Source organism: Seriola dumerili, unplaced genomic scaffold, assembly GCF_002260705.1.
Source record: "Seriola dumerili isolate Sdu_G_001 unplaced genomic scaffold, Sdu_1.0 BDQW01000017.1, whole genome shotgun sequence".
NCBI classification, from domain to species: Eukaryota; Metazoa; Chordata; class Actinopteri; order Carangiformes; family Carangidae; genus Seriola; species Seriola dumerili.
This window is the reverse complement of record NW_019174272.1, coordinates 6,151,959-6,178,625: the sequence shown is the minus strand read 5'-3', so window position 1 is coordinate 6,178,625 and position 26,667 is coordinate 6,151,959. Positions and strand designations below refer to the sequence as shown.

Genomic DNA, 26,667 nt, shown 5'->3' with positions numbered 1-26,667 from the left:
ATGTGCATGCGGCATAACTGTCCCTGGGCTCTTGGATATTATGAAGTGTAACCATTGTCCCTCTCTAGCTAACTTGCAGGGGCAAAGTGTCACAAGGATGTCACATGTCTCCCTGAATGCTTTTGCAAGATACTAAAAATGTATCCCAAATGTCTGAATAGAATGTTTTGGAAGAGGTTTCTCTCTCTCTCTCTCTCTCTCTCTCTCTCTCTCTCTCTCTCTCTCTTGTCACTGTCTGTGCAATTACACCTCATCATCATCACCCAGCAGTGTAATCATGTGTCGATCCTACGGTGTCAACACGGGTTTTATTTTGAAACCACAAGCCGGAAGTTGTATACTTTAATTTCGTTGTAATTGACACTTTGGATGATTTTCAGCGGTTGTCCACACAGGTGCGCCTGGACATTAGTGCGTAATTTGCGGCCAGCGAGAATTGCGTGTTTACTATGTGAATGCGTGATGTTTGGCACTGCAGAGAGGAACGCGCGTCTACAGCGGAATGGCACGCGTTCACTTGAGCACAGCGGACCAACAAGCTGGTGTAGTCTGTAGCAGATTCACGGGAATAAAACGACGGCTTGGTTCTCTGCAATAACACAGGATTACTGGAGCCGCAGGAGGTGGGTTTGAAGGGAGATTTCAGGTTTTAGGGGACAGGGAAGCGAACAAGTCACAGATGTGAAAAGGCAGGTGCGTTTCACCTCGTTTTTTTCTTTTTTCTTTTTCAATTCGGCCGGAGCCTTGGAAATGCAGCTTCTACCTGACAGATGTGTGGCACCACAACTGCAACCTACAGGTCTGTATCGCCAGATCCAATTCAAGCATGACACAAAAACATTCAACACGAGCCGTAAGATTGGACACATTCATAAAACACACAGACAACAGAAACAATGTTCCTCCCTTTGCATTCTCGGATTCTGAGCAGCTTTCTCTGTGGAAAATGTCTCTCTCTGTGATTTTTTTGTGTGTGTGCTAGGATTATGATAGCATTTGTATGGTAGTGCACACTGCTCTGTCCCCTCCACACAAATCTGATGACAATCACAGTTATTTTGCTGCTGAGGCAGCTCACAGGCTCATATACATTTTGTTGTTGCCACACTTTAGGTAAACACAATTGCCAAGAGGTAGAGGCCACTGATGGGACAGTAGCACAGAACTGGTTTAGCTTTATGTCATCTCCTTTTAAACAGTACCTGGCTGCTGAGCAGACTCATGGGACAAATCACAGCATTTGTTTACCAGTGTGTTTCTGCTCCTCGTCCTCTGTTTAGAGAGCGTCTCCTGTCTATCTGCTGCTGATCTGCTGTGGTCGGCTGTGGAGCACTGAGACTGCTACAGCTGCAGATCTCATAATCATCAACATCAACATCTGCCACTTCAAACGGGACAAGACACAAGAGGACAGAGGACTGACTGATCAAAACGCCAGCAGTCAGAAAGTACCTGTAGACCATGACTCCAGCAGAGCTGCTTGCTTGAGAGCAGCATGAGCTAATTGAGGACTACCAAACTAATTGCTGATTCAAGCTTTTTTTTTTTTTTTTTTTTTTTTCCTGCCTGGGGCCGATGAAAATGTTCCAGTGTGTCAGTTGACTGACAGGGTAGCAGTGGTGTTCTAGCCCGGGACATAGCCAGCAGCTGAAGAGCAGACACCACAAAGGAGATGGCTCGTCCAGGATCAGGGTTGCTGGTGCCCGTCAATGGACTGGGGTACCCCCCTCAGAACCTGGCCAGGGTGGTGGTCTGGGAGTGGTTGAACGAACATGGGCGCTGGAGGCCCTACAGCGCAGCGGTTTGCCACCATATTGAGAACGTGCTGAAGGGGGATGCCCGAGGTACTGTTGTTCTGGGGCAGGTGGATGCCCAGCTCTCTCCTTACGTCATCGACCTGCAGTCCATGCACCAGTTTCGACAAGACACAGGTAAGAGACATAGCAGTTTCCTGTCTGCGTACACAGATGACACAGATAGCTTTGTCAAGGAAAGACCACATCATGTAAACACAGCAGTTATGAGGTCATAATGTGGATGTTTACCCAGTAGTTCTAATGATTGAATACATAAATAGATGAATCATGTTTGGCAGTCATCACCGCAGATGATGTCATCTTATCACATTGGGGCTGATTAAAACAGAGGCCGCCTTGATGTGGCTGCTACACAAATCTTATGTAACTTCCAAGGGGAATAAATGAGAGTCCTGAATGTCCCGTCTGCTCTGGGTCTCACGTACAGTGGATGAGCCACAGGTTGAGCTGAGAGGCGTTTTGACAAACAGGACACAAAGCACCCGGGTGACAAAAGTGTGGCGATAATTTATTCATTCAGGGGCGTCTTTACGCAGCTGCTGGAATGCCACGACCTTGCCAAAGGTCAACATGTTCGAGGGGCTGTGCATCCATCAGGCAAATGAGTGCTGTAGCTCAGTGCGGCACTCCTCACTCTTCTCAGCTCATTGTATTCGTTAAAATGTGTTGTCATGCTGTTGTGAGAACGGCAATCACAATAGTGGCTGGTGATTTAGTTACTGTAGCCTACACAATTACTGTGAAAGAGGAATTGCTTCTAGTTTCTGCCACATTACCGCAATTTATGTCATTTCACTTCACAAGAATGGAAAGAATACACAGAATATGGAAAAATCATGTTATATTTTAGACATTTAATAAACTGCCCGCTGTCTCCAAAGTACCAGTGATTCTTAATTATAAGTTTTGGTTTTATTCTAGTTACAGCATACTAACAGTAAATGAACTCATAAGAAATCCCCACCACATAGTATGTGTTACTTTTGCATTAAATCCACCCAACACAGGCTTTGTTTGGTCGACTGTAATTCTCTCTGATGACTGCTGCCAGATGTTTGCGCTGTACTCCACTAAGGCTCAACACACTCTGTGTTTGTCTCTGTGTGTGGATTCACCTTCCTGCTGTCCCAGTGTTTGAAGTGAAGATATGGGGGAGGTTATAGACATCTGTTAGAACCAGCTCTGGACAAATCTCAGCTTTCTGAATTATTTTTAATGTGTGATTCAGCTGCACATCACTTTGTTGAATCAAAAGATACGGATTAGGACTGTGATAGATGCTGTAGGGTGGCCATATCTGCACTGAAAAAGGAAAAAAAAAACATGTCATAACTGATGTCACTGACACGTCAAGCGTGAATAGTGAAACTCTCATTTTAATTCAGAGGCAAATCTCTTATTTGAAGGCGTTATGTAACATCAGAGCATCACATGAGGTACGGGGGAAAATATGCATATGGGATATACAGAAGGTGACCCCACTGTGCATGGAGCTGCATTGGTTGGCAGCGATATTCAGAATGCAGGCAAAAACAGAATACGGCTCAAATTTGTAAAGGTCCCTGCAGTTACTGCCTGATTATGGAAAGAAATGTCAAAATGTCATGAAAGCAGCTATAATAAGCAGTTGTATATGCGCTTTCTTTTTACATGCGTGTGTTTTTATAAAACCCCGCGGACAGATGGGCGTTGCAAACTACCTCAGGCTGTAAAATTTTGTGGTATGTGGCTCTGGTCGAAGTGGTGTACTTGCCCCCTATAAAAATAAATATGAACATTAATAACAAAATTACATGTTGCTCTGCTGTTCTGACATCACATTACATTAAACTGTAAACCAGCTTTTATTTCAAACACCAACATGTAGAAACCAGACATGTATTCAATATTTGATCCATAGTATTATTTGGTTACATTAATATCTAACAGAAGGGCTACACAAAGCAATCGAAAGCTGGTGTGATGGCTATTGAAGGCATGAAAAAGGCATTTAGGGCAAATGAAAAATGTATAGATTGAAACAGCACTTCATATATTGGCTATGTACAGCATATAGTATATGTTGCACTCGCTAAATCAGTGTCTTTTCATTCTTTATGAAGAAAATGTTATTCTTTTAATGTTTGAAATGCTAAATACGAGTGTGGCTGTATTCCTGCATGACTCTCAGGTGGTTTGTAGTAGAAGGAGCTTGTTGGTGTTTTCCCCTCTGATGGAACATAACGCAGAGCAGCGAGTGTGTATGGGGTTGACTGGCTGCGAGATGAGCCACTGAGCCGTTTGTCAGCCATTACCATGGCGCTGGGGCTAGGCCTGACGTTTATCGCTCCTCATTGTGCCGTTCAGTGTGTTACCTTCCCTCTCGGCTGGGATAAACCTGTCACTGCAGGGCCTGACGGACAGCGGCCCAGACACCTGCTTCTTCCCCTCCCTCCCTCTCTCCTCATTCTCTGCACTCTCTGCTCCTGTCCCCAAATATTGGCAAACCTCCGCCAGCCATCAATCCGAGCTCCCATGAGCCCCAGCTAGCTTCCAGGCTGTTGTGATGTTGTTGCACCGAAGCTTACGCAAAGGGCCTCAGCTTGTTTTAATGTGGATTGCGATGCATCTGTTTCACATCGAATGTTTGTTATATTTGTAGCTCAGCAGGTCACCCACAGCCATTTGCAGTGTTGCAGGCTTATGGAGTGTCCCTGTGGGGAAACCCCATTTTGTCATGGAGCCAGTGATCTCGTCCTCTGAGGCTCTTTTTTGGCAAAGCTGGAAAGAGAGTTGAGCGTGCTTTGTGTCCCCTGTGTGTGTGTGTGTGTGTGTGTGTGTGTGTGTGTGTGTGTGTGTGTGTGTGTGCGTGCGTGTGTGTGTGTGCGTGTGCGTGTCCTTGTGTCTGTACATGTGTGTGAGTTTGCTGATGTGTGATGGTGCACTCTGTCTGCTGTGGCAGCTGTGGTGTTTGTGTCCTGTCCCTGCAGGCTGTGTAGGGGTGCCATGCTCTCCTGTGGGTTTGGGAGGAGCTCCTGTGGGTGGGAACCAGGCAGAGTTACTCCGACTAATGAGACAGTGGCTATAGTTTATCTCCATGGTTCCCTCTAATCAGAGCCTCATGACGGCAACGCACACACCACAGACGATGCAGCAGGGCCCCTCTCTGTGGAGAGCAGCCTAAACACATCTGTATGTATTTGACATTCGAAAACACAGTGCATGGGGTTCATCTTAATGCAGCTGCTGGTGAAGAACACCAGTCTGTGGTGAAATCCTGAACCCGGTACTTTTGTATATACAGTATGAGTGAGGGCTTAGAGGGTTATATATAGTGTGGATGAATATCTGGCTGAGGGCAGGGAGAGGATTGGCCCCTGGCCAAGGAGAATCGATCCGATCTCCTCCCCAGAGGGGCATTTGAACCTCTAAACACTGCTGTGGACTGATCCCCTTTCACTACACCCACTCCCATAGCAAAACACATGGGCTTATCTGCCATTTCCATCATATACCAACACTTGTGGCCTGTCTGATGGATTTCACACTGCAGCTATTTCTTCTTCTGCCCGGCTTTTAAACGCACAGTTTGTAACTTCTGCTGCCAGGGGTCTCTCAATCAAAACAATAACAAAATATGGCATTTGGTGATGTCATGAAGAAGTGTGGGATCATGGGATTTGTCTTCACCTCCACAGCTTCTCCCAGTTTGATTTCCTTCAGTGTCAGTCGTTCTGGAGGTTTCTACTGGGAGCTGAATTATCCACAGAGGCATCCTCCTCCCTAAAACAAATAGAGCAGGTGAACTGGTATAAACACTGAATAAGGCAGTTTCACATTAAAAGTCAGTTTTTCACCAACATTGTACGGCAGACACAAGAGATCAGTTGGGGATCTGAGCTGCTAACCTTTGTTTTGATTGTTTCCCTGATAACTTATGATCCAGACATTCGGGAGGTTTTTACCGACAGCCAAATTATTCTCAGAGCTGTACTTCTGTCCATAAGAAACGGACTAGGGGATTAAAAGTGGTAGAAACATCGAAAAGAGCTGTTTCATGTTACAAATCCGTGTTCACTGATGCTGCTTTGTGGAAACAGACACAGGGTATCAGGACGGGGCTGGGAGCTGAGACTGCATTACGTTTGCTTGGCTGGTTTCTCTCATGACTCTCTGACGGTTTAAAATGTGCATCAGAAAAACGTTGCTTAAAACTGGATAAAAAGTTGATTTTGACACTTCTGGCGGGCACCCATAATGCCGATGCATGCGCAGAGGCGACCAAATGAAACAGACTTTTACCATGATTAAAATCACTAATTCTGCCAGGTTTGCTAGAAACATTTGGGATAATGTAAGTACACAACTTAATATGTATATATAACATAGGTCTAGTCATTTTTAGACATCACAACACAATCTGTGACACAGACAAAAGATGTTTTCATTCATTAAAAAAAAAAAAATCTCTGAAATGTGACTGTACGCTACCTGCCCAGTATCAAACAGCAGACAGAAAATGACTAGCCGGTGAACACAGCAGAGCATTTAACAGCTAAAGAGTAAAATAGAGCTACAAGGAGAATCAATATTACACTTGAATTCATCAGATGGACACAAACAAAACTCCAAAGGACAGCTGATGTTCCTCCACATCTGCTGGATGTAACTGTACACGAACAAGTTGGCTGTGATCACCTAAAAGGTGATATGTGTCCAGAAAAAATCAGTTACTGCAGGTTTAAATCATTATGGTTGCTAGTCATTGATACGTGCTTGTTAAAAAGGGGGTAAAATACCTTTTATCGATGTTCGTAGGCTTTACATGATGTGTCCGCAGATATCAGTCAATCACAGCCAAGGTAAATCCAGGCTTCAAGCTTTTTTTTTTTTTTTACAAGTATGTCCAAAAAAAAGTTTCATCCTCATTTGGGGAGCACAAGCAAAAAGCATAAGCACAATATCTGCATTACTATTATAATTTAGATTTCCAAACACAAAAAGTGCAAAGGAATTGAAATTTCTATTCACCCCTTAAACTCTAAAGAGACAGCTTTTAGTGTGCATTTAACATCTGTATCCGTCCTGAATGTGTTTCTGGAGTTGTAAGGGCCATTAGAGTTGCTCGATGCTCCCTGTTGTGAGATGGCCCATGTGTGACTGCAGAGATAACCCCTATCAGCGGCTGTTGGCTGCTGTGTTGCCGGAGCGGGGCTTTGTTTGGTTTGGTCCCACAGGCGTGAGAATCTCTTCTGCTCTGGCCCGTTTCCCTCGGCTAAATGCCCTCGCTAACTAATTACGGTGAAAAACGCCAGAAGACAAAGAGGAAGACTGCCATGTTCTCATGTCTGTTTTGTGTTGAAGCTGACAAACAACAGTCACTGTGGTTGTGGTCTGGAAATGTGTCTGTACACTTGCTGAGCATGTACAATGCTGCAGATTGTTGAAGAAGAGAAATGCTTTAGTGTCTTTTTTTGATGTAGTTTAGTATGTAGTAAGAGCGTGTGGGAACCGTTTTGGTGGTCTGTGGGAGGAACCTGTGAAAAGGATTCCCGCTCCGTACGTGCTAAAGGTCATGTGGTGTATGCATCAGCTCTGACTGTGAAATCCCACTTGCGTCAGAAGAAAACAGAATGAGCAAAGAGTGGAGCCCAGAGGCTTTAAACTGTATATTTAGAATTGAAAAGAAATAGAAACAGGCAATTTCTAGTGCTACAATCGTGTGTGCGCTTTTATATTTGAATGTGTCAACAAGCAGAGCAGATGTGCACACATCAGCAGTGCTGTGAGGTTGGCTGACACGCTACGGTTTGTAGCACTGTATGTGTTGTTATACAACAGCGTAGACACTTGTTTTGATGAAATGTATTGCAGTTTCAAATAAGGACTGTATGAATCTCCGCAGGTACTCAACAAGTCACATCCTGACCACATTCACAATCATGTGGACTAAAGATAAACAGACCTGACATAATGACCAAATTCTTTTTCTCTTAAAGCTCTTTGTAATTAGCGTAGTTAGACAGTGAAGGTCTTTAGCTGAAATCAAAATGGTGCTTAGCCAAGGTGGTGCTAAGGTGTCACTGTACTCAGGGGTCCATTATAACCCCAACCAGCTGGCTGAATTCCACTTGGATGTCGGCAGGAAAGGGATTGGAGCGGCGCTGTGGGGGGAAGGAAGGGGGAGGGGGTGGGCGGGGGCTGGCCTGACAGAGGTGAAGAGAGATGAGGAACAGAAGGAGAGGTGGAGCATTTTCCTGATGGAAAGTGACAGAGAGGGTGGAGGGAGGGATAATAACACTGGAAAGACCCTCTGCTGTGCACATTCCCCTGCTCTTTCACTTTCACACAGCTTTTGTGTCAGTACTGTGAAGGCTCCCATCCAGGGCCTCAAGCTGTGATGATTATAATTATGAATTTAATCTGGCCATATTTTTTGTCAATTATCTGACTAAATATTTTGTTTATAGATTGTAATGAACAGACGCAGATGCCTGTCACAAGCTACCGGGGGCCAAAGTCATTTATATGTTCTGAGCAGCAGCCGACAAAAGAAACAATACACTAAGATTTATTCTTTATGTTGACACGAAATGTAGGAAATTCAGCATCAGTGAAGTTGTGAAGCACATTTTACTACTTTTACTCAAACTGCGGAGCAATGACTAAAATATCTCAAGTTAAAAAGCCTTAACCTTTTGATTGTTTTTCAGTTTTTCATCTGTGAACTGAATCAGAAAATGCTGAAAAATGCCCAACACAAATTTCCGCATCTCCCAACCCAAAGATATTCAAGTCACACTAATGAGCAGATATATAATTTTTGGAAGAGGTTTTCTGTCCATTAATTAATCGAATAATATTTTCAGCACTGTACTTATTAAATTTTGTTCAGACTTTAGTTTCATCCCTGTAAAGCGTCAGTCAGGCTGTTGTTCCCTCTCAGAGTGACCTTGTTTCCAGGGTCGCCGTGCTTCGGTCTGCTCTGTCCACATCCTTATTACGTTACAGTGATGAGCAGGCTCTGCAGCTTCTGGCAGCCTCTGGCGTTGTTAGCAGAAGCGTCTCTCCACATCTCCTTTTAACTTCTAATCCAGCGAGTCACCACTTTTAAATTCTAAAGTGGATATCTTAGGCTTTCATCGAGGAAGCAACTTTAAAGCTGCTCTCGGCACCGCTTGCTTACTAGGCCAGTCGCTCAGATCGGAGGCTGACGTCTGCCTCGGCCGAACAGCCTGCCGCTGCTGGAATAGGAATGAGACATCATCACAGCACTGTTTTAGGTAAACTATCCTGCATCTCCTGTTTACATTAGACAGGTCTCATGTTGAAATCTGTCTCACCAGGACGTTGAACTCTATTTCTTAAGTATCCTCGCTCTCATCTTGTTTGCTTTTGCCTGTAAGAAGTCATTCATAATGTCCCTGTCACTCAAATCAACAGAGCTGTTGCAAAGTGTGAGAAATGACTGTTGATCAGTGTGCTGTGTTATTGTACCTAGCTTTATAGCACCCTGACGCTTCAGCATACAAACCAGATGTTAGCTACTGTCGTGTTGCAAAGGGACAGAGTGTTCCTGTTGTAGCAAATGGGGGGTGTCTTTGATCTACAGGAGAATGTGGCCTAACATTTACTGAAAAGATCTTTTGACTGAGTCCAGAGCTGCACTGACGCAACTCGGCTGCCAGCGGTTGCAGTAAGCCAAGCTCAGAGCTCCCTTGATCAGTCTCAGTGAACACAGCGTTTCTGTGTGAGACTTTGTGTTTTGGTCTCAGCATTTCCCCCTCACTTTACAAAAGAAAAAGGACTCTTACCCCACTTTAGCACAGCAGAGGCATGACGGATCGCTAAAGCTGAAACTGGGGTGGCCTGCTCAAAAGCACCTCAGTGGTAAGACAGTCATCATTGTTCCAGTTTAAGCTACTGTAATGGAAAAAAAAAAGATCTTCCATAAGACTGAACACACAAGTAGGAGTCATATCTCCACCATGAGCCCTTTACTCAAACACTCACAGTCACTTGCTGCAACTTTCCTTTCATTACATTTTGGGGTTTTTGCACAATACTTTTGAGACTTTGCTCGCTGCTGTCTACAACACAACTTTATTTATTCCACATAGTTTGATTAAAATTAATAGAAACGCATACTAAATGAGACAGGGAAGGTTATCTTGCAGGACTGCATGCTAATGACATTCCCATCAGCTGTAATCGTACTTTTTAGAGATGTTACGATACCATCTTCTCCTTCTCGATGTGATTCTGATTCTGAGCTGTGTACTACTGACCCTGTATGGATGTGAAATGATGCTGTAATTGTTGTCTGGCATGGCTCAGGTTAAACCCTTTGTAAAAGATGAACAGATATGCCATATTATCTAATTTGTCAATCATAAAAAAATATATAGGGATAAATTAAGATGGAGATACCTGCCACATCAGCATGCCAGCTATGTACTGTTAGCATGTTGATGTTAGCATTTAGCCCAAAGCACTTCTGTGCCCAAGCCAAAGATCCTCTATACAGTTTCTATATGGTTTCTCTACTGTGTCTGCCCAAGCACTCATAGAGCCGCCAGCATGGCTATGGACTGCAGGTCTGTATGTCACAGTTGGGGCTGAAACAATTTTTAAAATCAAAACAATCATATTAGTTGTTTATCAAGCAAAACTGCCGGGCATTTTCTGATTAGAGCTTCTCAAATATATGAAATTATGTGAGTTATGATATTATTGTGTATCAAATATCTATATAACAAGCCATTTCAGGAGGACACCTTGTAATCGTCTTGACATTTTTTTCAATTAATTGAGTAAACAATTGCTAATAATAAATATGTGCAGCAGTTGCAGCCTTTACACTGTATGTCAGCTGTATTGTAATGCAGTAGGTTGTCCAGTAGTAACTGCAGCTGTAGTGCCCATGGCCAGATAAACCACTATACATAGCATTTTCATTATTTCCCCATGCACGCAGGAGCCGAGTAAACTCCACATGTTTGAGATTTACACGGTCAGACAAAAACCTAGGCTTCAGGGAATAATGATGGCCATTTTTCTTAATTTTCTGACATCGACTGAAAAATCGTTATTAGTAAGGTAAAGGTAATTGTCAGATGTGTTGATCATGAAAGAATAATTGTTTGCAGCCTTATAGTACTTCTATGATAGAATAATACTACCTTGATGAGGTTTTCTGTTTATTAATTGACAGAAATAAAAACAAGACAGTTGGATGAAACTTTACAACAAACAACCACATTATGAACTAAAACATGTCAGATCTTAAAATTAGATTTTCACACAGGATCCCTTTTAAATATATAAGGGGTCTTTATTACATAATAGACCCAAATGATATTGAGCAAACCTTGGGCTTTTGTAGGTGCAGATGTTGTCTGTCCTCAGGTTTTTGTACAGAGCAGCCTGTGTTCTGAACCTGCGAATGTCTTAACTGATCAAAACAGGAGGAAGAATTATTGCTACAAGGCATGGGAGGAGCACACATGTGCACACATGCAAAACAATCACTTATTTTGATTGTCCGTAGCCTGGCTGCTCAACGGAATGTCAATGTGAGTCTCTGTCTCACCCTCCTCCCCTCTTCTGCTTCCTCTGTGTCACCTGTAAGCACCTCTAAATCATGACTCCTAGTGAGAGTCCGGGTCCTGTGACTGGTCGGTGTGAGGAACATCCTGCAGTAGCCTGTGAGCTGAATATTATTTGCCAGGTGCTCTTGGCTGGCAGAGACCCCTCCAACCTCCAGCAGCTCACACACCATCACTTTTTCAGATGTTGCATTATTAATGAGAACTTACAACTTACAAACTTTCTAAGGATTTATATCTGCTTCCAGGTGAATCTTTATCAGAGTTCAGTGGCTTCTCTCTGGCTGAATGCATGCATGCATTCAGTCAAGTGTGAACCAGTGAATTAAAAAAAAGGTGCCACACTCTTACCACTTACTTTTTGTGTTTTTGATAACAACACATTTTTTATTCCAGAAAAAAATAATAAGGAAAACAAAAACACAAAGAAATTGTCAACACAACAAACTGCATTAGCTGAAGGACATAACACATATAAGAAGCACTCTGCCAATATAAAATTGTAAATAAAACTCTGATGTATATCTGACAGATGTGACACTCCAAGTTGTCATCTTTCTCCTCCTCCTTCAGATTATGATAAAAAATGAAATAAAAATGCTAGGCATTAATTCATCTCATTCATTAAGTATAAACAGTTGTCTCCAGTAATGTGTGACAGTAGTTACAGACTCACTGCAGGAATAATAACTGTGATTAGCTCTGTGCATTAAAAACCCAAGATGTGTCCAGATGCACTTTGTTAGCTGTAGGTTTCCAACTGACAGCGTGTGCTACACTTCACTGAAAGCTTGAAAACTAATGTGCTTAAGTGGCAAGCTAATGAAAAAAAAAAAAAAAAGGCGAGATGGAGCGTTTATGTCTCCACCGCAGTCTGTGGTTGTCAGTTGCTAGTTGCTAGTCTCTCTGCTTGTTTTAGCTTTGCTGTTGACATTTGAGAGACAGTGCAGGAGACTGGACACCATGTGATACCAATGTTATTTCCTTTATCCATGACCATTCCACAACCTTAAACTTGTGTTGTTACCATGACGACAAAGGTCAGGTACTTCTATGGGTCGTATTCGATGGTAGGGGCAGGTGACCTGCCCTAGGTTGTAGGACGTGTTGGCTCCTACATACATGCTGAATTCAGATTTAAGGTGAACTCAGAGGCACTTTCCCCTTTCAGCAGATTCATGTAAAAACCTTCTGGTGTTAAACTACAGACATGCATGCATCATTCTGCGCAGTGAAACTCAAAACATCCGAAGGAAGTAATGATATGCAATTCACATTTATAGAGTGGGGAGGGGGGGGGGGGTTTAAATGATTCACAAGCTTTTAAGTATCAAACACTCACCCCTGCTGGCTTGAATTGTGGCTGTTAGTTTTGTAGTTTTGTCCTGCGGTCAGCTTGAATTTCTGCCAGTTACAGTAGATTCCAAAAAAATCAAGCATAAACTGAAACTTCTCAAACTGCTCCTGTAGCATAATCTACTTCTCTGCTGTCCGGTTGTATGGTCAGTATGATCCAAACAGTCATCATTTTGCCAAAACACGGCTAAATGCACTGACTCTGGCTGAGCCTCACAGCTTTGGACCTTTGGGGTAGGTTGTTGAAAGCAGCTGATTTTGGGTAATGTGTGTATCACTTTAAGCCCCATAATCCCATCCCTCCCACAAAGTCAGTTTCAGTGTTGACCCTCATGTGTTATAAAATGATTAAGCCTTTCCAGAAAATCATAAATGATTTATTCATCATAGTTCCATATAAATGATGTACATGTCTTGCAGCTATTAAAGCCTGGAGAGCATGAAGTCATCTGCTTGCACTGATACTACACTGTAAACAACCTTTCATTGTGTCACGATATCAGTGGGGCAACAGTAGGGGTCTACCCACAATGCAAAGTTTCCCGCAAGACCATTATTCATATTTCAGCAGCTTCCTGTTCCTCCTCCTTCAGTACAACGGAACTGATGACTCCTTGGAAGTGGATTGGTGAAATGAGTTTATCTACAGGCTCTGACCCCCAAAGTCAACGCACCACTGTGATACCTCTGTAGTACACTTCTGTGCTTTGATAAAGCTTATTGGGCCTTTGTTCAGGCTTTAAGCTCGATAAAGGCTTTTAGTGATCCAACACCAACTTTGCAACAAGGACACGACCCTGATTTTATTCCAGCTTCTGACATTTAGCCCCGACAAGCACGAGTTGTTTCCCTGAATATCCTCTGTTCCTCTTAATAGACTCCATAGTCAAATTTAGGAAAAGTGCACATCATGCAAACATGACAGTAAAAATAACTGAGCTATGAAGATGAGCTATTAATGCTAATTCATTTTGAGGTATGAACACAGAGGAGATGTGATTACACTTGTGACTCAGCAGGGAAAAGAGCTGGGCCTAATAATAAAAACTCATCGGGAAAGTAGGATATACTTAAGGCGAAGTTGTGTTTGGTAAATTCATCACAGTGTGTGCTTCATAAAACATTTATCTCCCTGCAGGGTGGTCAGATGCCCCCTGACCTCTCTCACACCATGTCCATTTTATTGTTGATCAGAGCTGACCAGTGTAGTCTGGCACAGTGACAGTTTGCTCTAATGTAACCAGACGTTTCCTCTGATAAGACCTGACTGCATCAGACAGCCATGAAGTGGGTTGTAAAAGTCTGTCTCAGCAAACTCATTTAATGCACACTGTTCATCTCAATGAGTCAGATTCCCTTTATTTGTCGTATGTAATATTCTGAGCAGTTTTTTCCCTCTTGGTGCCTCTCGAACAGCCTTGATGACACAATAAGAGATAAAGTTGATTAGAGTTTGAACCTATGTTGCCTTTGTTTGGTAACTCCAGGTTGAGTTCAGTGACTGTGCAGAATACATAAACCTCATAGGATGTGATTTATTCTTGATCGAGTCATGTAGCAGTTAGTGTTGCATGTACAGCATGGCAGAGGTCATCCAGTGGACAACTGCATGGGCTATTCCTCAAAGTCTCCTCCTGACGTGGTATCAATCAGCTTTCTGCTGAGCACGCCAAATGGTTCTACAGACGTACAGTCTGTCGTAGCAGTGTGACGGCTGACATGAGATATTGTGTTGTCACAGATAAATACTGCATCATGTTGGAGAGTGTGTGTGTGTGTGTGTGTGTGTGTGTGTGTGTGTGTGTGTGTGTGTGTGTGTGTGTCACTTTCTCCTGCTAAGCTGAGGGAGGAGCAATGCGGTTTGGTCTGATGCAAGGTCAGTTGTAGGGCTAAGTAATATGTTTGGAATCATTCGCAAACATTGCAATATCTATATTGATATCACATTGATGTCGCAATATAATATATTGGATATTTTCCAGTGGTTATGTATATGTACTGTATGGGATATATATGCAATAATCACGCAGAAAGTAATGAAACTTATCAAAGCAATGGTCTGTGTTGTACTATTTGAGGTGGCATTACATGAGACTGACCTTTTATACAACAAAAACTTTATTTATATTGTATTCATATTATATTATATATTTATATTGTCTTTTTAATTAAAGCATACTCAGAATCAGAAATTGGTACAAAGATAACATGATAAGATTATATCATAGCAGACTAAATCAAACTAAACAAAGCAACACTGTAAACTTACAAAGTACTGTATATAACAATTTTCTTCAGCTCAGAATAACCGGATGTTGGGCTGGTGTAGCAGAGTTTTATAAAAGTAGCTGTGAGTGCTCTAGATCTGATCTTGCCCAGCAACTATAATTGTTTGTATTTTAGTATAGGCCACCCAAATCTGTTGCTGGTTTTCTAGAAGAAATTTCTTAATGATGATTCTTGGCACTTTTAACGTACGTGTTTGTTTCCCTGAGAATTCAGTTAGTGTCAGAGTTTTATTAATATCTTTCTGATAGGAATTTCTGTGTGGTCATTGGTAACTGTAAATCACCACTTCCCAGTTCACTTATTGAGTACCACAAGGTTCAGAACATGGTCCTTTATTTTTCTCCATTTCTATGTTGGATCTGGATCAAATCTTTCAGAAGAACCAAATCAGTTTCCATTTTTATGCTGATGGCTCCCAGATCTATTTCTCTTTTAACTTCAACTTCAACGATGTTTCTCAAAATTTTCTTCAGTTAAACTCAGATAAATCAGCAGCTATTATCATCTTCCAGTGAGCACATCTCTCACCACTTTGGTTCTCTGTCCTCCTGCATTAAACCAAGTGCAAAAAATATGTGTTATCTTCCATAACAAATTTAACTTTGACCAAAAAGTCTGTTGTTCAATCTTGCTTCTTGCACCTTCACAATGTTTAAAAAAAAATATTTTTTACCTGCAAAGAACTTGGAAACTGTCATTCATGCTGTTACTACATCCAGGTTAGATGTGGTAACTGTAACTGTAACTCGCTGTATTGCTAGTGTCCTAGTGATGAAATCCAAACTCAACTGACGCACAATAAATTAAGAAATTATTTCAAAATGAAAACGGTGACTATTGTACTTGAAAGGTCCAAGTCCACAACCTTTTTTCCACATTGAAATCTTGGCTAATACATTCATAGGAACTGAATTCTGCTTACAGTGACGTATAATACAAGTGTGGTCATAAAACTGTAGTTGTTGGTCAAGTTGATACTTATTAGTTTTCTACACCCTATGATGATTTGGGTGGTGTAATTTTAATGTGCATGAAAACTTTTTTTTTTAGGTCAATCTACTTTTTGAAAATATGTAATGGGTAATATTAGCTAAATGTTTAATGCAAATTTTGCATTAAACATTTAAGAGAAATTATGCAGTGCATCAGACAACTGTAAATTTAACATTTCACAGTGCAGATTTTTTTTTTAATTAAAGTTTTTTAACATGCAGCATTCCTTGCAGCACTGTGCTCAAATTGGACTGATGCCAAAATAAAAGAGCTCTGTAGCACATAGGCATGAGAAGTCATCAGTTGGCGGCTGTCAAAGATGGGAAGAAATGTTGTGATAAAATAATAAGCCTCTCAAGTGCCGGGGGATAAGCAGGCAAAAATCCCAGAAAATTAACAAGTGTCATACCTTAGAAGGGAACGTTGAAACACTGTGAAAAGCCGCATCGACCAAATTATATCTCTGTTTAGAGTTTTTTCAGTTCATGAGACAGATCTGCTGTCTTAACTGGAGACGTTAACATAGCAGGATTTAGTTGTCCATGTGTGAAAGTGAGTCTGCTAACGAGAAACCTGTTTTACTGTAACCCTGACACTGATCCTTGGCAGTGCTGGCCTGTGCGATGTGAAGCCAAGGCTGCACGTTTTTGTGTGTGTGTGTGTGTGTGTGTGCGTGTGTGCGTGTGTGCGTGCGTGTGTGCGTGCGTGCGTGTGTGTGTGTGTGTGTGTGTGTGTGTGTGTGTGTGTGTGTGTGTGTTGTAGCCATGCCTGGAGCTGTGCCTCCTACTCCCTTGCCCTAGTGACGACACAGCGCTGACACGCTAACAAGCGTCCTGCTGGACTTGATGAGGCTGAAGTGGTGTGAAGTGGGAGCGATTGTGCACTGAAACACACACATATGCACGCACCCTGCGTTCACCTCTACAGCGTGTCCCACATGCACAGTTATACACACTCACATGTGCATGACCTGATAGTTGTACGCACACTGAGTGAGTCAGAGAGCACCCTTGGCAGCTCCTCAGCAGAGGACGGTCACGACATCCACAGACTCAGAAGGTTGTTTCAGGGGCTGTTGCTTCATTGCAGTACGGCAGCTGGCAGGTGGACAGGACTATAACTTCATTTTGTCAAGATTTTTTTATCCACTCTGTCTTTTTTTTTTTTTTTTTTTTTTTTTTTTGTTTTGGTCTGAACCATTCAGTAACTGCTAACTCTGCACAAGTGCACAGTAACTGGCCAGCTCCCCGGGCTGGGGTGTGGGAGAGTTTGGAGAGTTGAAGGGGCTGAGGATGAGGATGGTTGCAGTGGGAGTTCAGCCACTTTTCCTCACCACTTTGTCTTGCTGGCAGCAAAACTGTATTAGTGGGACCGGTTTTACTGCAGTGTTCACTTTCTAAGCTCAGGCAGAAGTGAGACATCTTCTCTTTTTTTTTTTTTTATTGTTCTTTGGCAGAAAACCTCCACTCATCACATGCGTCCTTCAGTATCCACTCCCTTCCTCGTTGCATACTCCCATAGTGTTTCTTCTTCTTTTTCTCCCTCCTCCCGTTTGTCTGGCTCTTCTCCATCCCCCAGTCTACTCCCCCCATCTTCATTCTCTTTTCTCTCCTCCCACCTTTCATCAGTGCCTGCCATTCTCCCTTCCTTCCTCCCTCTTCATCTTCCTTCCTTTTGTCCTTTTCCTTACCCTTCCACCTTCTTTCCTCCTTTTCAATCCCATTTTCTCTCTTTCTCTCCATCTCCTCCTCCTTTCCTTCCTTTCCTATCCTCTCTTCCTTCCTCTACTTACTTTTCCTTTTCCTCTCTCCTCCATCAGGTTCTCCTTCCATCTCCCAACCAGTGGCTGCTCCTCCGCTTTTGTTCATCCCTCACGTTTGCCTACAAAGAGACGAGGACTCTTAGGGGAATCCAAGTCGCTATTCACTACTCCAGCTCATTATAAAGAACTGCATTCTGGGAAAACGAAAGTGTCATCTCGGTATAGAAAATGAGCTTCAATGTGTGATTTTGTGAGAGTGGAGCAGGGGAGCCGCGATATTGTAACATATAATGCTGTTAAACCAGCTTAATGCCAGACTGTCATCCTCATTATTATGGTCTCTGATCTCTGGGTAGTCGTTAATGAGCAGATAATGCTCTTACAGATCTCTCAGACTTTGATGTACAGGTATGACAACACCTTTTGGAGCAGGAGAGTTTTTACATCTAAAGCCTCAGTGGTACATGCGTTTTAAACGAAGACCTCTCTTCTTATCATATTCACACAAAATCAGATTTGAGCCAGATGTTTCCGCCTGTGGTGCATTTTCAACCACTCTGCAGTATTCTGTCTCTTTATCATCTCTAATAGCCAGCTTGGGTTTATTGTTTGTGAAGGCCTTTTTTTGAGAGATGAAAGTCCTTTTTTTTTCATGCTGTGCTCTAGGGTTTATGTGAAAAGATCAAACGCGCTTCAATTATTTTATTTCCCCCATACTGTAGAATTTATTAGCATATTCATCATGCGTTCACTATTCATATGTAGGATATTATGAAGGCTGTATGATGTTAATTCACGGCCTGTGCCTGCACTGACGCTGTGCTGCTTACATCTCTGTAGGTCTTCTGTTTGAACAGAAGTTGATTAACTGTTAAATGAAATGAAGAACAACTTCCACTGACTGAAAAAGAGAAACCTGTGTGCCAAATCATGTTTTGACAGGAAGCGAGTCTGTGGATGCCTGTGCTCTTTAAATGTGTTATGAAGTTGAGAGGGAGGTGCGATTTAGATGGAAAAATTCTTCAACACGCGACAATTGGCGGGAATTCAGACCGAAAGCAGCTTTGTGTTAAAACAGCGCAGGGGGCTGCGTTGGTGGAGGCGTGTTGTTTTAGGTAACAGTGAAACAATGAGATCTAATCCAGGAAGTCCAGTTCATCAAATCCCAAAACATGACAAAGATGGGATTTTACAATTTCATCATACTAACATGCTAATACTGTCATAGCTAGCATACTGATACTTAGCAAGTATAATGTTTACCATGCTCACCCTCCTAACATTCGATAATTAGCACTAAACACAAAGTACAGCGGAGGCGGATGGCAGTGTCATTTGTTTAGCGGGGATTTGGTCATAAAGCAAACTGTTTGAAAAAGTTTGACCTGATGATGGCGCTATATGAAAACCACCAAAGTTATTACAGTTCATTCTGAGCCAGTCTGAAGAGGATTAGCTATTTCGCTGGATAAGTGGAAACTTTGATCTGCTGGTGGAGGACAACAAAGAGGAAAAGTCTGGGGATCACCAAAGTCATGATTAATTTCATGGCAATTAGATCTAGACCAATATTATCTTATTACAGATATAGCAGCTGATAAGTGACAAGAAACTGCAGTGCAGGAATACCAAACTAGGTTTGAGGTAATTAAGACAGTGTCACCTTTACATAGTTCCTCCACCAGAGAGCACCGACAAGTTTATTAACTGTAAAATGTCCTGCTCAGTATCCCCCGATTGAGGACCTTTGTCCCCGTGAACCTGTCCTAAACTCTCGGATACTGGTAAACTGCAGTTAGTCATCTGTTTGTAAAGTTTAGTTCACACCCTGATGTCTTTTTTTAGTTGTACTCTTTTTCCTTTCACTTCTACTAAAATTAGCAATTTTCTGTGTTTCCCAGAACGACTTTCAACAGCCCTTAAGAGAAGGTGGGCCCCTCTGCTTTGTGTAGCTTGAGAGAGATCAGTAACAATGCAACAACAATATAAAAGGTTTTCTGGTAAGCTAAAAGTGTAGAGCAGGAACAGTGTTGTGGTGAACCTTGCCTTGTTGTTCAACAAAACAAAAAAGCCACTGAAAAGGGAGTCGTGTTTCACAGAAGCGACAAACTGTGGCTGCATCTCTGCAGCTGGAGCTCAAGAAGATATTGATGTTCTTATGTCTCATGTGATGAATCTCTCCTTGTGTGATTGGTGAGAAATGCTGCAAATTAGTGAGAGTGGGGGGAAGCTCTTACATTTTCTGTTGTTTCACCACCTCCTTTGTCAATCCAGATTCAGTGGAGATAGTGTTTGCTCTTACACACTGAGTGTGTGTTGCAGCTGTCCTGGACACAGACCTCATGTCATCCATGTCTGACTAATTGTCTGGGACAAAAAGATCGTTTACCACAATGGCTGAACGATGTGCAGAGAAAATCTTTTTTTTTTCATTAAATTGAAAATATATATATTTAACAGTGATGGAGAATATGATTTGTGGGCCGAGCGCGTCTCTATAGCAACACAACGCTTCATTAATGGTAGGTTGTGACACATTTTAACTTAATCAAAACAAAAAATAATTGCAGCTCCTTGATTTGAATAGCCTATTGCACTTGGCCATATTGCGATTTCAGTAATATTTTGATTGATTGTTCAGCCCTACATACCACATACCATAATGCCACCGAAACACTGTATGTCACCAGTATCAATATACCAGATAGATTTAACAAAGACCTGCCTAATTGAAGCAGCAGAGCTTGAGATTTCCTGACGTTTAGTTGGTCAAGGCTTTAAAGCAATGGACCCTGCACTTCCCATAATGCAACTCAGTAGCATCTTTCATTAGAAGGGTTTCTGCTAAAAACATGTGTAGTCTCCAAGCCTGAGCTTAAATGACCCTGACCACACCATCAGGGTTTGAAATCATTCAACTGTGTTTGTAGGCTAAATAGTTCTGTCTGTCTGTGATGAATAAACCTTATTTGATGTGTGAAATTGCTGGATTGCCTCTTTATTCAGGTACTTGATGGACAGAATAGTTAATAAACAGCAATGTTGATTTCTGAAATAATTGTTGAGATAAATATCTCTGGTTTTGAAATGTGAGGATTTGCTGCTCCTGTCTGTTTTATATCATTTTACATTGAATAGTTTTGGGGATTTGGACTGTTGGCAGACAAAACAAACAATATGAAGAAGTCACATTGGGCTCTGCACACATGCAGTGGGTGTTTTTCACTATTAATTAAATGGAAGAAATCATTAATAGTAATGTTTTAAGGAGCCCTAGTTTAAGGTGGTTTTCTTCACTCCTCAAACACCAGTGTTTATAATTTAATAGTAACATAGATATAAAGGTGATATTAAATGAATGGGATGTTACTGTTCACATTAGTTTCTTGGTTTGTGTGTGCAGGTCTGCCCGTTTTTCAGCAGAGATCATAGATTAGTTCGTTTTAAATACCTCTCAGGCAGCATTGAGCTGTATGATGCTGGACCTGTTACTGGCCTCTCTCCTTCTGTAGTTAAAAGGAAAAATGCAGCACTATGTTTAATAGGCTCAATGCAGCCCCAGGGAAATTGGAAAGGCTTGTCAATTATAAGGATATATTCTAGAGTTTGATCCTGGCGCTTCTCGTCTTGCCTTTCCTCCCACAGCAGCAGCAGGAGGAAGAGCATTAACTACAAGGTGATGCAGGCTCTAATTCAGTAACACAGATTTCTACTCTGTCCAAGAGTTGAGCGTTGTGTGAGAGCAGGATGGGGTCCAGTGAGTGACAGAGTGGAAAATGTGAAGAATGGCTCAGCGCGACAGCCTTGGTGAGGAGCCAGGAGAGACGGTGGAGAGCGAGGGGAAAGCTGGCGTCAGCAGCAGATGAGATGAGCGAGTGGAGGAGGAGTTGACTCTGTTGGCGCTGTGCTCAGGGAAAGGAGTAGTAGGAACATTCACATATGGGCAACCCTCCCTCCTACTCCAGGGACGGCTTCCATGACAACAAAAACTTTCCTCAGTGTTTCTGTGACAACTAAGCTTGAATCTCCTGCGTTTTCCAGCAGCTGCTCAGGTGTTACCTGTTGGTAACACATCAGGTGTTTGTCACCGACAGTTTCCACTAAGGTTTCTCATCACACTTTCCTGGGTGGCTACCGAGGTGTTAGTGTGGAAGGAACACACACATCAATAACCTCAGTGACAGATTTAGATAGGATTTACTGCTCACTGTGTGGAGTGAAGCAGTTTTACTCCCTAGATGAGCCCTAGTGAGAGTGGATTTGGTCCCTCAATGTCAAAGCCACAATTTCACTCCTTTTTTTTCCTTATCAGTTATGTCATTATGAAAATGCAGCGTTCAAGAGTAGATGATAACAATCATGTTTTGTGTATAGCAAAAAATGTCAAAAAACATTATTTTTGACTTATTAGAGTTGTCTGGAGTTCTCCTTTGAAGTTAAATTACATATTCGGGCTGCACTGTATGTCTTTAAAAAATCCAATATGTATATGAATTGCATTTGTTAACAGTTCTGATAAAAGCATCCACCAATATGTACTACAAAGCATCAATTTGCCAGTCTGTTATCTGCCCCTGCAGCGGGACTCTGAGGGCAGTCAAGGATGTTGCCATACAGTGCTGCAGGGATGATGTACTTTTGTACGCCAACCCAGAAGTTAGCATCACCCTGGTTCCCTCGACAAAAAGCCAATGGGAGTTTTACATTGGCTTTTTGATTTTTGCAGAGAATAAACTCTGACAAACACTTACACATTTTGTTCAGCAGGATAATCTTCACAAATGAACACCACTTATATGATTTTTGAAGCCTAGATATAATCGCCAGAAGTAAAAAGCTAATGTTAGACTATAAACGAACTACAGCAGGGTCGCCTGACTTCAACGTCCCCACCATTAAACGTCCAACTTGATTGACATATTGACAATGACATTTAACGTTCCCCTACAATCTCATAGTCTCATTTAGCCACTTGTTAGAAAGCACCCTTTCTTTATACATATAAAAGCTTAAAGAAATCACGACTGGGGTATTTACTGATGTATTTTATGTTGTAGAATAAAAAGTGAAAATGTCTTGATCTTGTGTTAAACACAGACCTTATTTGAGGCAAGAACTCATTCAAAAAACAACCAAAACTTTGGGACGAAGGAACCAGAAGGGCTAAAATGCTGTAAAATGTCCATGTTTTAGGACTCATTCCTACAGCACTCTGTATTTAATGTTGCATGTCCTTCCATTTAAGAGTGATTCAGGCAGGCCTTCCTTCACTTCCTGAGGAAAACAACGCTATAAGGGATGGAGACTGGCATGGCTTCATATGGCGAACAGACTGAAGTTTTCCTCCCAGCTAAGATGTGAGAGAGCAGCCAAGCCCACCCTGAAACCACCTGGCCCTGCGTGACAGTGGGGTGAGAGTCCCACAGCGAGGCCTGACGTGGCAATGCATCACACAGCTAGAGCTCACCCGAGGGGAACCACACTGGTGTCGGGCGAGGACAGCTGGAGGACAATGTGGGTGGGAGGACAAGTGATGAGAGGGGAGGGCAGGATAGATGGCTGCCAAAGGCACACAGGGTCAGACAGGAAGTGGCCACTTTTGCTTAGTTTCCCGTTAGGAAGAGCATGACGTGTCACAGGGAGATCATCAACAGCTCAGGTCCGGCTTTTTGGCAGAAGCAGGAAATACAGCAGTAAATTAAAGCAGAACTGGAGGCAGTGAGCAGAGTTTCAGGCTGTATGTTTTGAATAAAACTTCCCACATGAGGGGAACCGCAGGACTCGCGTTGTTGTTGTTGTGGCCTCTGCTCTCTCCTCTCAAGGTCCCTGAGCAGCAGCTTGGACAGTCCCTACAAAAGAATGCAAATATTTAAAGAATAATTCTGGTTTATTGGAACTTGGTTTTTATTTTCTATAGTTTTGGCTGTAATTTCTATTAGTAACAACAATGTTTTAATTATTACGTTCACTGCTTTTGCCAGAAAGAAAAAAGCAGTCAGACAATTACACACATTTTAAAGATACATTCAGGTTAGCCAAAATTATTTGAAGGAGAAAACAAAGGCAAACGTTAAAATTATTACCAAAATTTGTCCATTGTAAACATCCTAAAGTTTATAGACTGCTTCCTGGTTCAACTTTAAAGGAATGGTTCACTATTTTAAGAAATAATTACATTTATTCATAGCACTGTCATGAAGCAAGCGCCACTCGACTGTTAGCTGAATTCAACATGAAGACTGCAAACAGGTGGAACAAAGTAAAAAACCAGCACCTCTAAAGCTCACTAGTGAACATGTTGCATCTTGTTTGTTTAATCAATGCAGAAACAGAAACAGAAATTTGCGGTTTCACAGAACCCTGTGTGCAGCTTTTTCTTTGCAAACAGCTGCTAGTTGCTAGGCAGTCACTTTGCCAGCATGAGACTGGTATCAATTTAATCGGCAGGAAAGCAAATCAGTGCATTTCCCCAATTGTTAAAGTATTCTTTCTTGTATGGGTGCACACTCTTTAGATTTTAGTACAAACGTAAAAAAAAGCTGAGTCAGTATAATCTCTGAGCTACACTGATAGCTACTTTACAACCTGCCTGGTCAACTGAGCACTCATGTTTTTTTGTCCCATCAGACTTCATTTTAGTGACGTCACCATGTTCCTAGATGTCAGTAATTACTTTTGTGAGTACAATGTTATACTGATACACTGCATAATTATGAAAGAAAGGCCTGAATGTGGCCAAAATGATCCTTATGTAAGCTATATGATAAGTTATGTCTGCTTTGTTCAGAGTTGTATCATATGAAACCAAGTAAGGAGGCAGAGTTTGTGCCTCTCGTGTTACCATTTCATTCGGGTTCCAGAGTTAAGCATCAAATTTTCAGAGAAATCAATATTTATTTATGTTTGAAAAGTTTTTTAATTCAGATGTGTAGACGATCTAGATTGTGAGGAGACTGTTGCTGTCATTGATCGTAGCCAGAAACATGCAGCCACGCTGAAAGTGTTGAACCTACTGCGTTCCTCAGGAGACACAGTCATAAAGCGTCATGTGGCTCGCCATCACGGAGCATTCCACTGCTGCACTAAAAGTACAGAGAAAATTACTGACTTTCAGGAAATCAATTTGTGTTTTATTTTGAAATCCTTTGAGGGAAATCATTAATATTTTCATTACTATCATAAATCAGATGAGCAAGCTGTGAACAGGCACGGATGCAACTGGCAAAGAAAGTTGTGCATGGCTGACTGACCGAAGATGTGAGAGACACAGGCAGCTGGCTCACTGAGCAGTCATCTGTGTGTGTGTGTGTGTGTGTGTGTGTGTGTGTGTGTGTGTGTGGGTGTGTGGGTGGTTCTCAGCAGCTCTAAATGAAATTAGCCGTCAAGCCGAGTCCTTTAGCAGCCGTCTGCAGCAGTGACTCAAGGTCAGACTTGCTGATTCTGCTGATGCATTTTATTCTCTGGAGCCAGCACCAGGCTGCTGGATGAGGGGTTACCGCTGCCCACCAACTCCTCTACTCATTCCCACACCTATTCATCCTCTACACACACTCCCATCCCTCCATTATCACCGTGGTCCTCCCTGGCAGGAGGCATTTACCCGTTAAATTAGGTGGGGGAAGGAGGGGATGGCGGTCTCCAGCGGAGTGCCTGGATACCTTTGCTGACGTGTGGCGAGGAGATGGATTGGCTAAGGTGTCCTGATTTCCCACGTGACTTCTGTAATTGTGCTATAATGGAGGTGGGAGCCGTCAGTAGAGGGACAGAGGTACAAGCTACTGACTCCATGTCCCTCCCCTTCCTGTCACCATATGGAGCAGTAGAGTGCAGAATAAGCCAGCAGGGCATTGTGGGTATTCTGAAAGGCCATTCATGCAGTTTAATACACAATCAGAGCCTCTGAAGGTGAGGAATCTCTCTAGTGTGTGCACCGCCGCTTCTTGCGTTTTATGTTTGCATTACTCTTGAACTACTGCTCTAATGCTACAGTTTGCAACCATATTCCCTCAGGCAGGTAGTGGAGTGTTACGCCTCATCTCCATCAGTTGGTCGAGTTGCTGTCTCAACACTTGTTAGCTCACTTGGTGAGCCTGAAACTGAAGCAACATTAAAACTGCATCTTGCCTCAGGCTAATGTCACCAGTGATTAATCTGGTGATGCTTTTTCTTGTTGATCATTTACACGAGGGGTCCCCAAACTACGGCCCGCGGGCCACATCCGGCCCGCCAAAGCAATTGGAGTGGCCCACTTAACGATCCCAGACAATCCCTCTAAACATCAACCAATTTTTATTAAATTGCATTTTCCTATCATAACATCATAACATATCCGTACTTAAAGGTTGGCATTCTAATTAAAATTGACCATAGTTATGAGCTATTTATAGTTAATAGTGGCTCATCTTCACCTCCTCATACAATGGTATATTCTGAAGTGACTTTGATCGTGACCGAGCCAGCGTCAAGCTGCAAAGTTCTGAGGTGGGAATCTGTCATGAAGGTGGTTGTGTCCTGCATAAACTTCATCAGAGCAAACGGACTTAAACACAGGCAGTTCCAAGCCTTTCTCTCCGAGCTAGAATCAGCCCACGGAGACGTGCTTTACCACACTGAAGTCCGCTGGTTAAGCCGGGGCAGAGTTTTGAAGCGTTTTTACGACCTGCTACCCGAAATCAATGCCTTTCTCCTGACAAAGGGAAAAACTGTCCCAGAGCTGATCGACACAGAATGGAAATGGGACCTCGCCTTTATTAACAGATGTGTCAGAAATTTTAAACGGCCTCAACTTGCAGCTCCAAGGCAAGGGAACTAATCTGACATGTATTCCCACATCAAAGTATTTGAGCTTAAACTAGCGCTGCTT

At 42.4% G+C, this 26,667-nt stretch overlaps 1 protein-coding gene and 1 long non-coding RNA gene across 2 annotated transcripts in view; one reads left to right on the top strand and one right to left on the bottom strand.

Annotated features, from left to right (window-relative positions):
- The first annotated feature begins 1,566 nt into the window (after window positions 1-1,566).
- LOC111230630 (E3 ubiquitin-protein ligase DTX1-like) overlaps window positions 1,567-26,667 on the top strand; it is a 56,142-nt gene continuing 31,041 nt past the window's right edge. Inside the window, exon 1 of the mRNA XM_022757418.1 lies at window positions 1,567-1,931. Coding sequence (XP_022613139.1) covers window positions 1,673-1,931 — 259 coding nt within the window. The 5' untranslated portion in view covers window positions 1,567-1,672. The remainder of the gene's footprint in view (window positions 1,932-26,667) is intronic.
- Window positions 2,688-5,575, bottom strand: LOC111230637. The gene is made up of 3 exons (XR_002665454.1): window positions 5,487-5,575; window positions 3,518-3,573; window positions 2,688-3,119 (listed from the first exon to the last, which is right to left on the bottom strand). It is a non-coding gene; the product is annotated as an uncharacterized LOC111230637 (long non-coding RNA).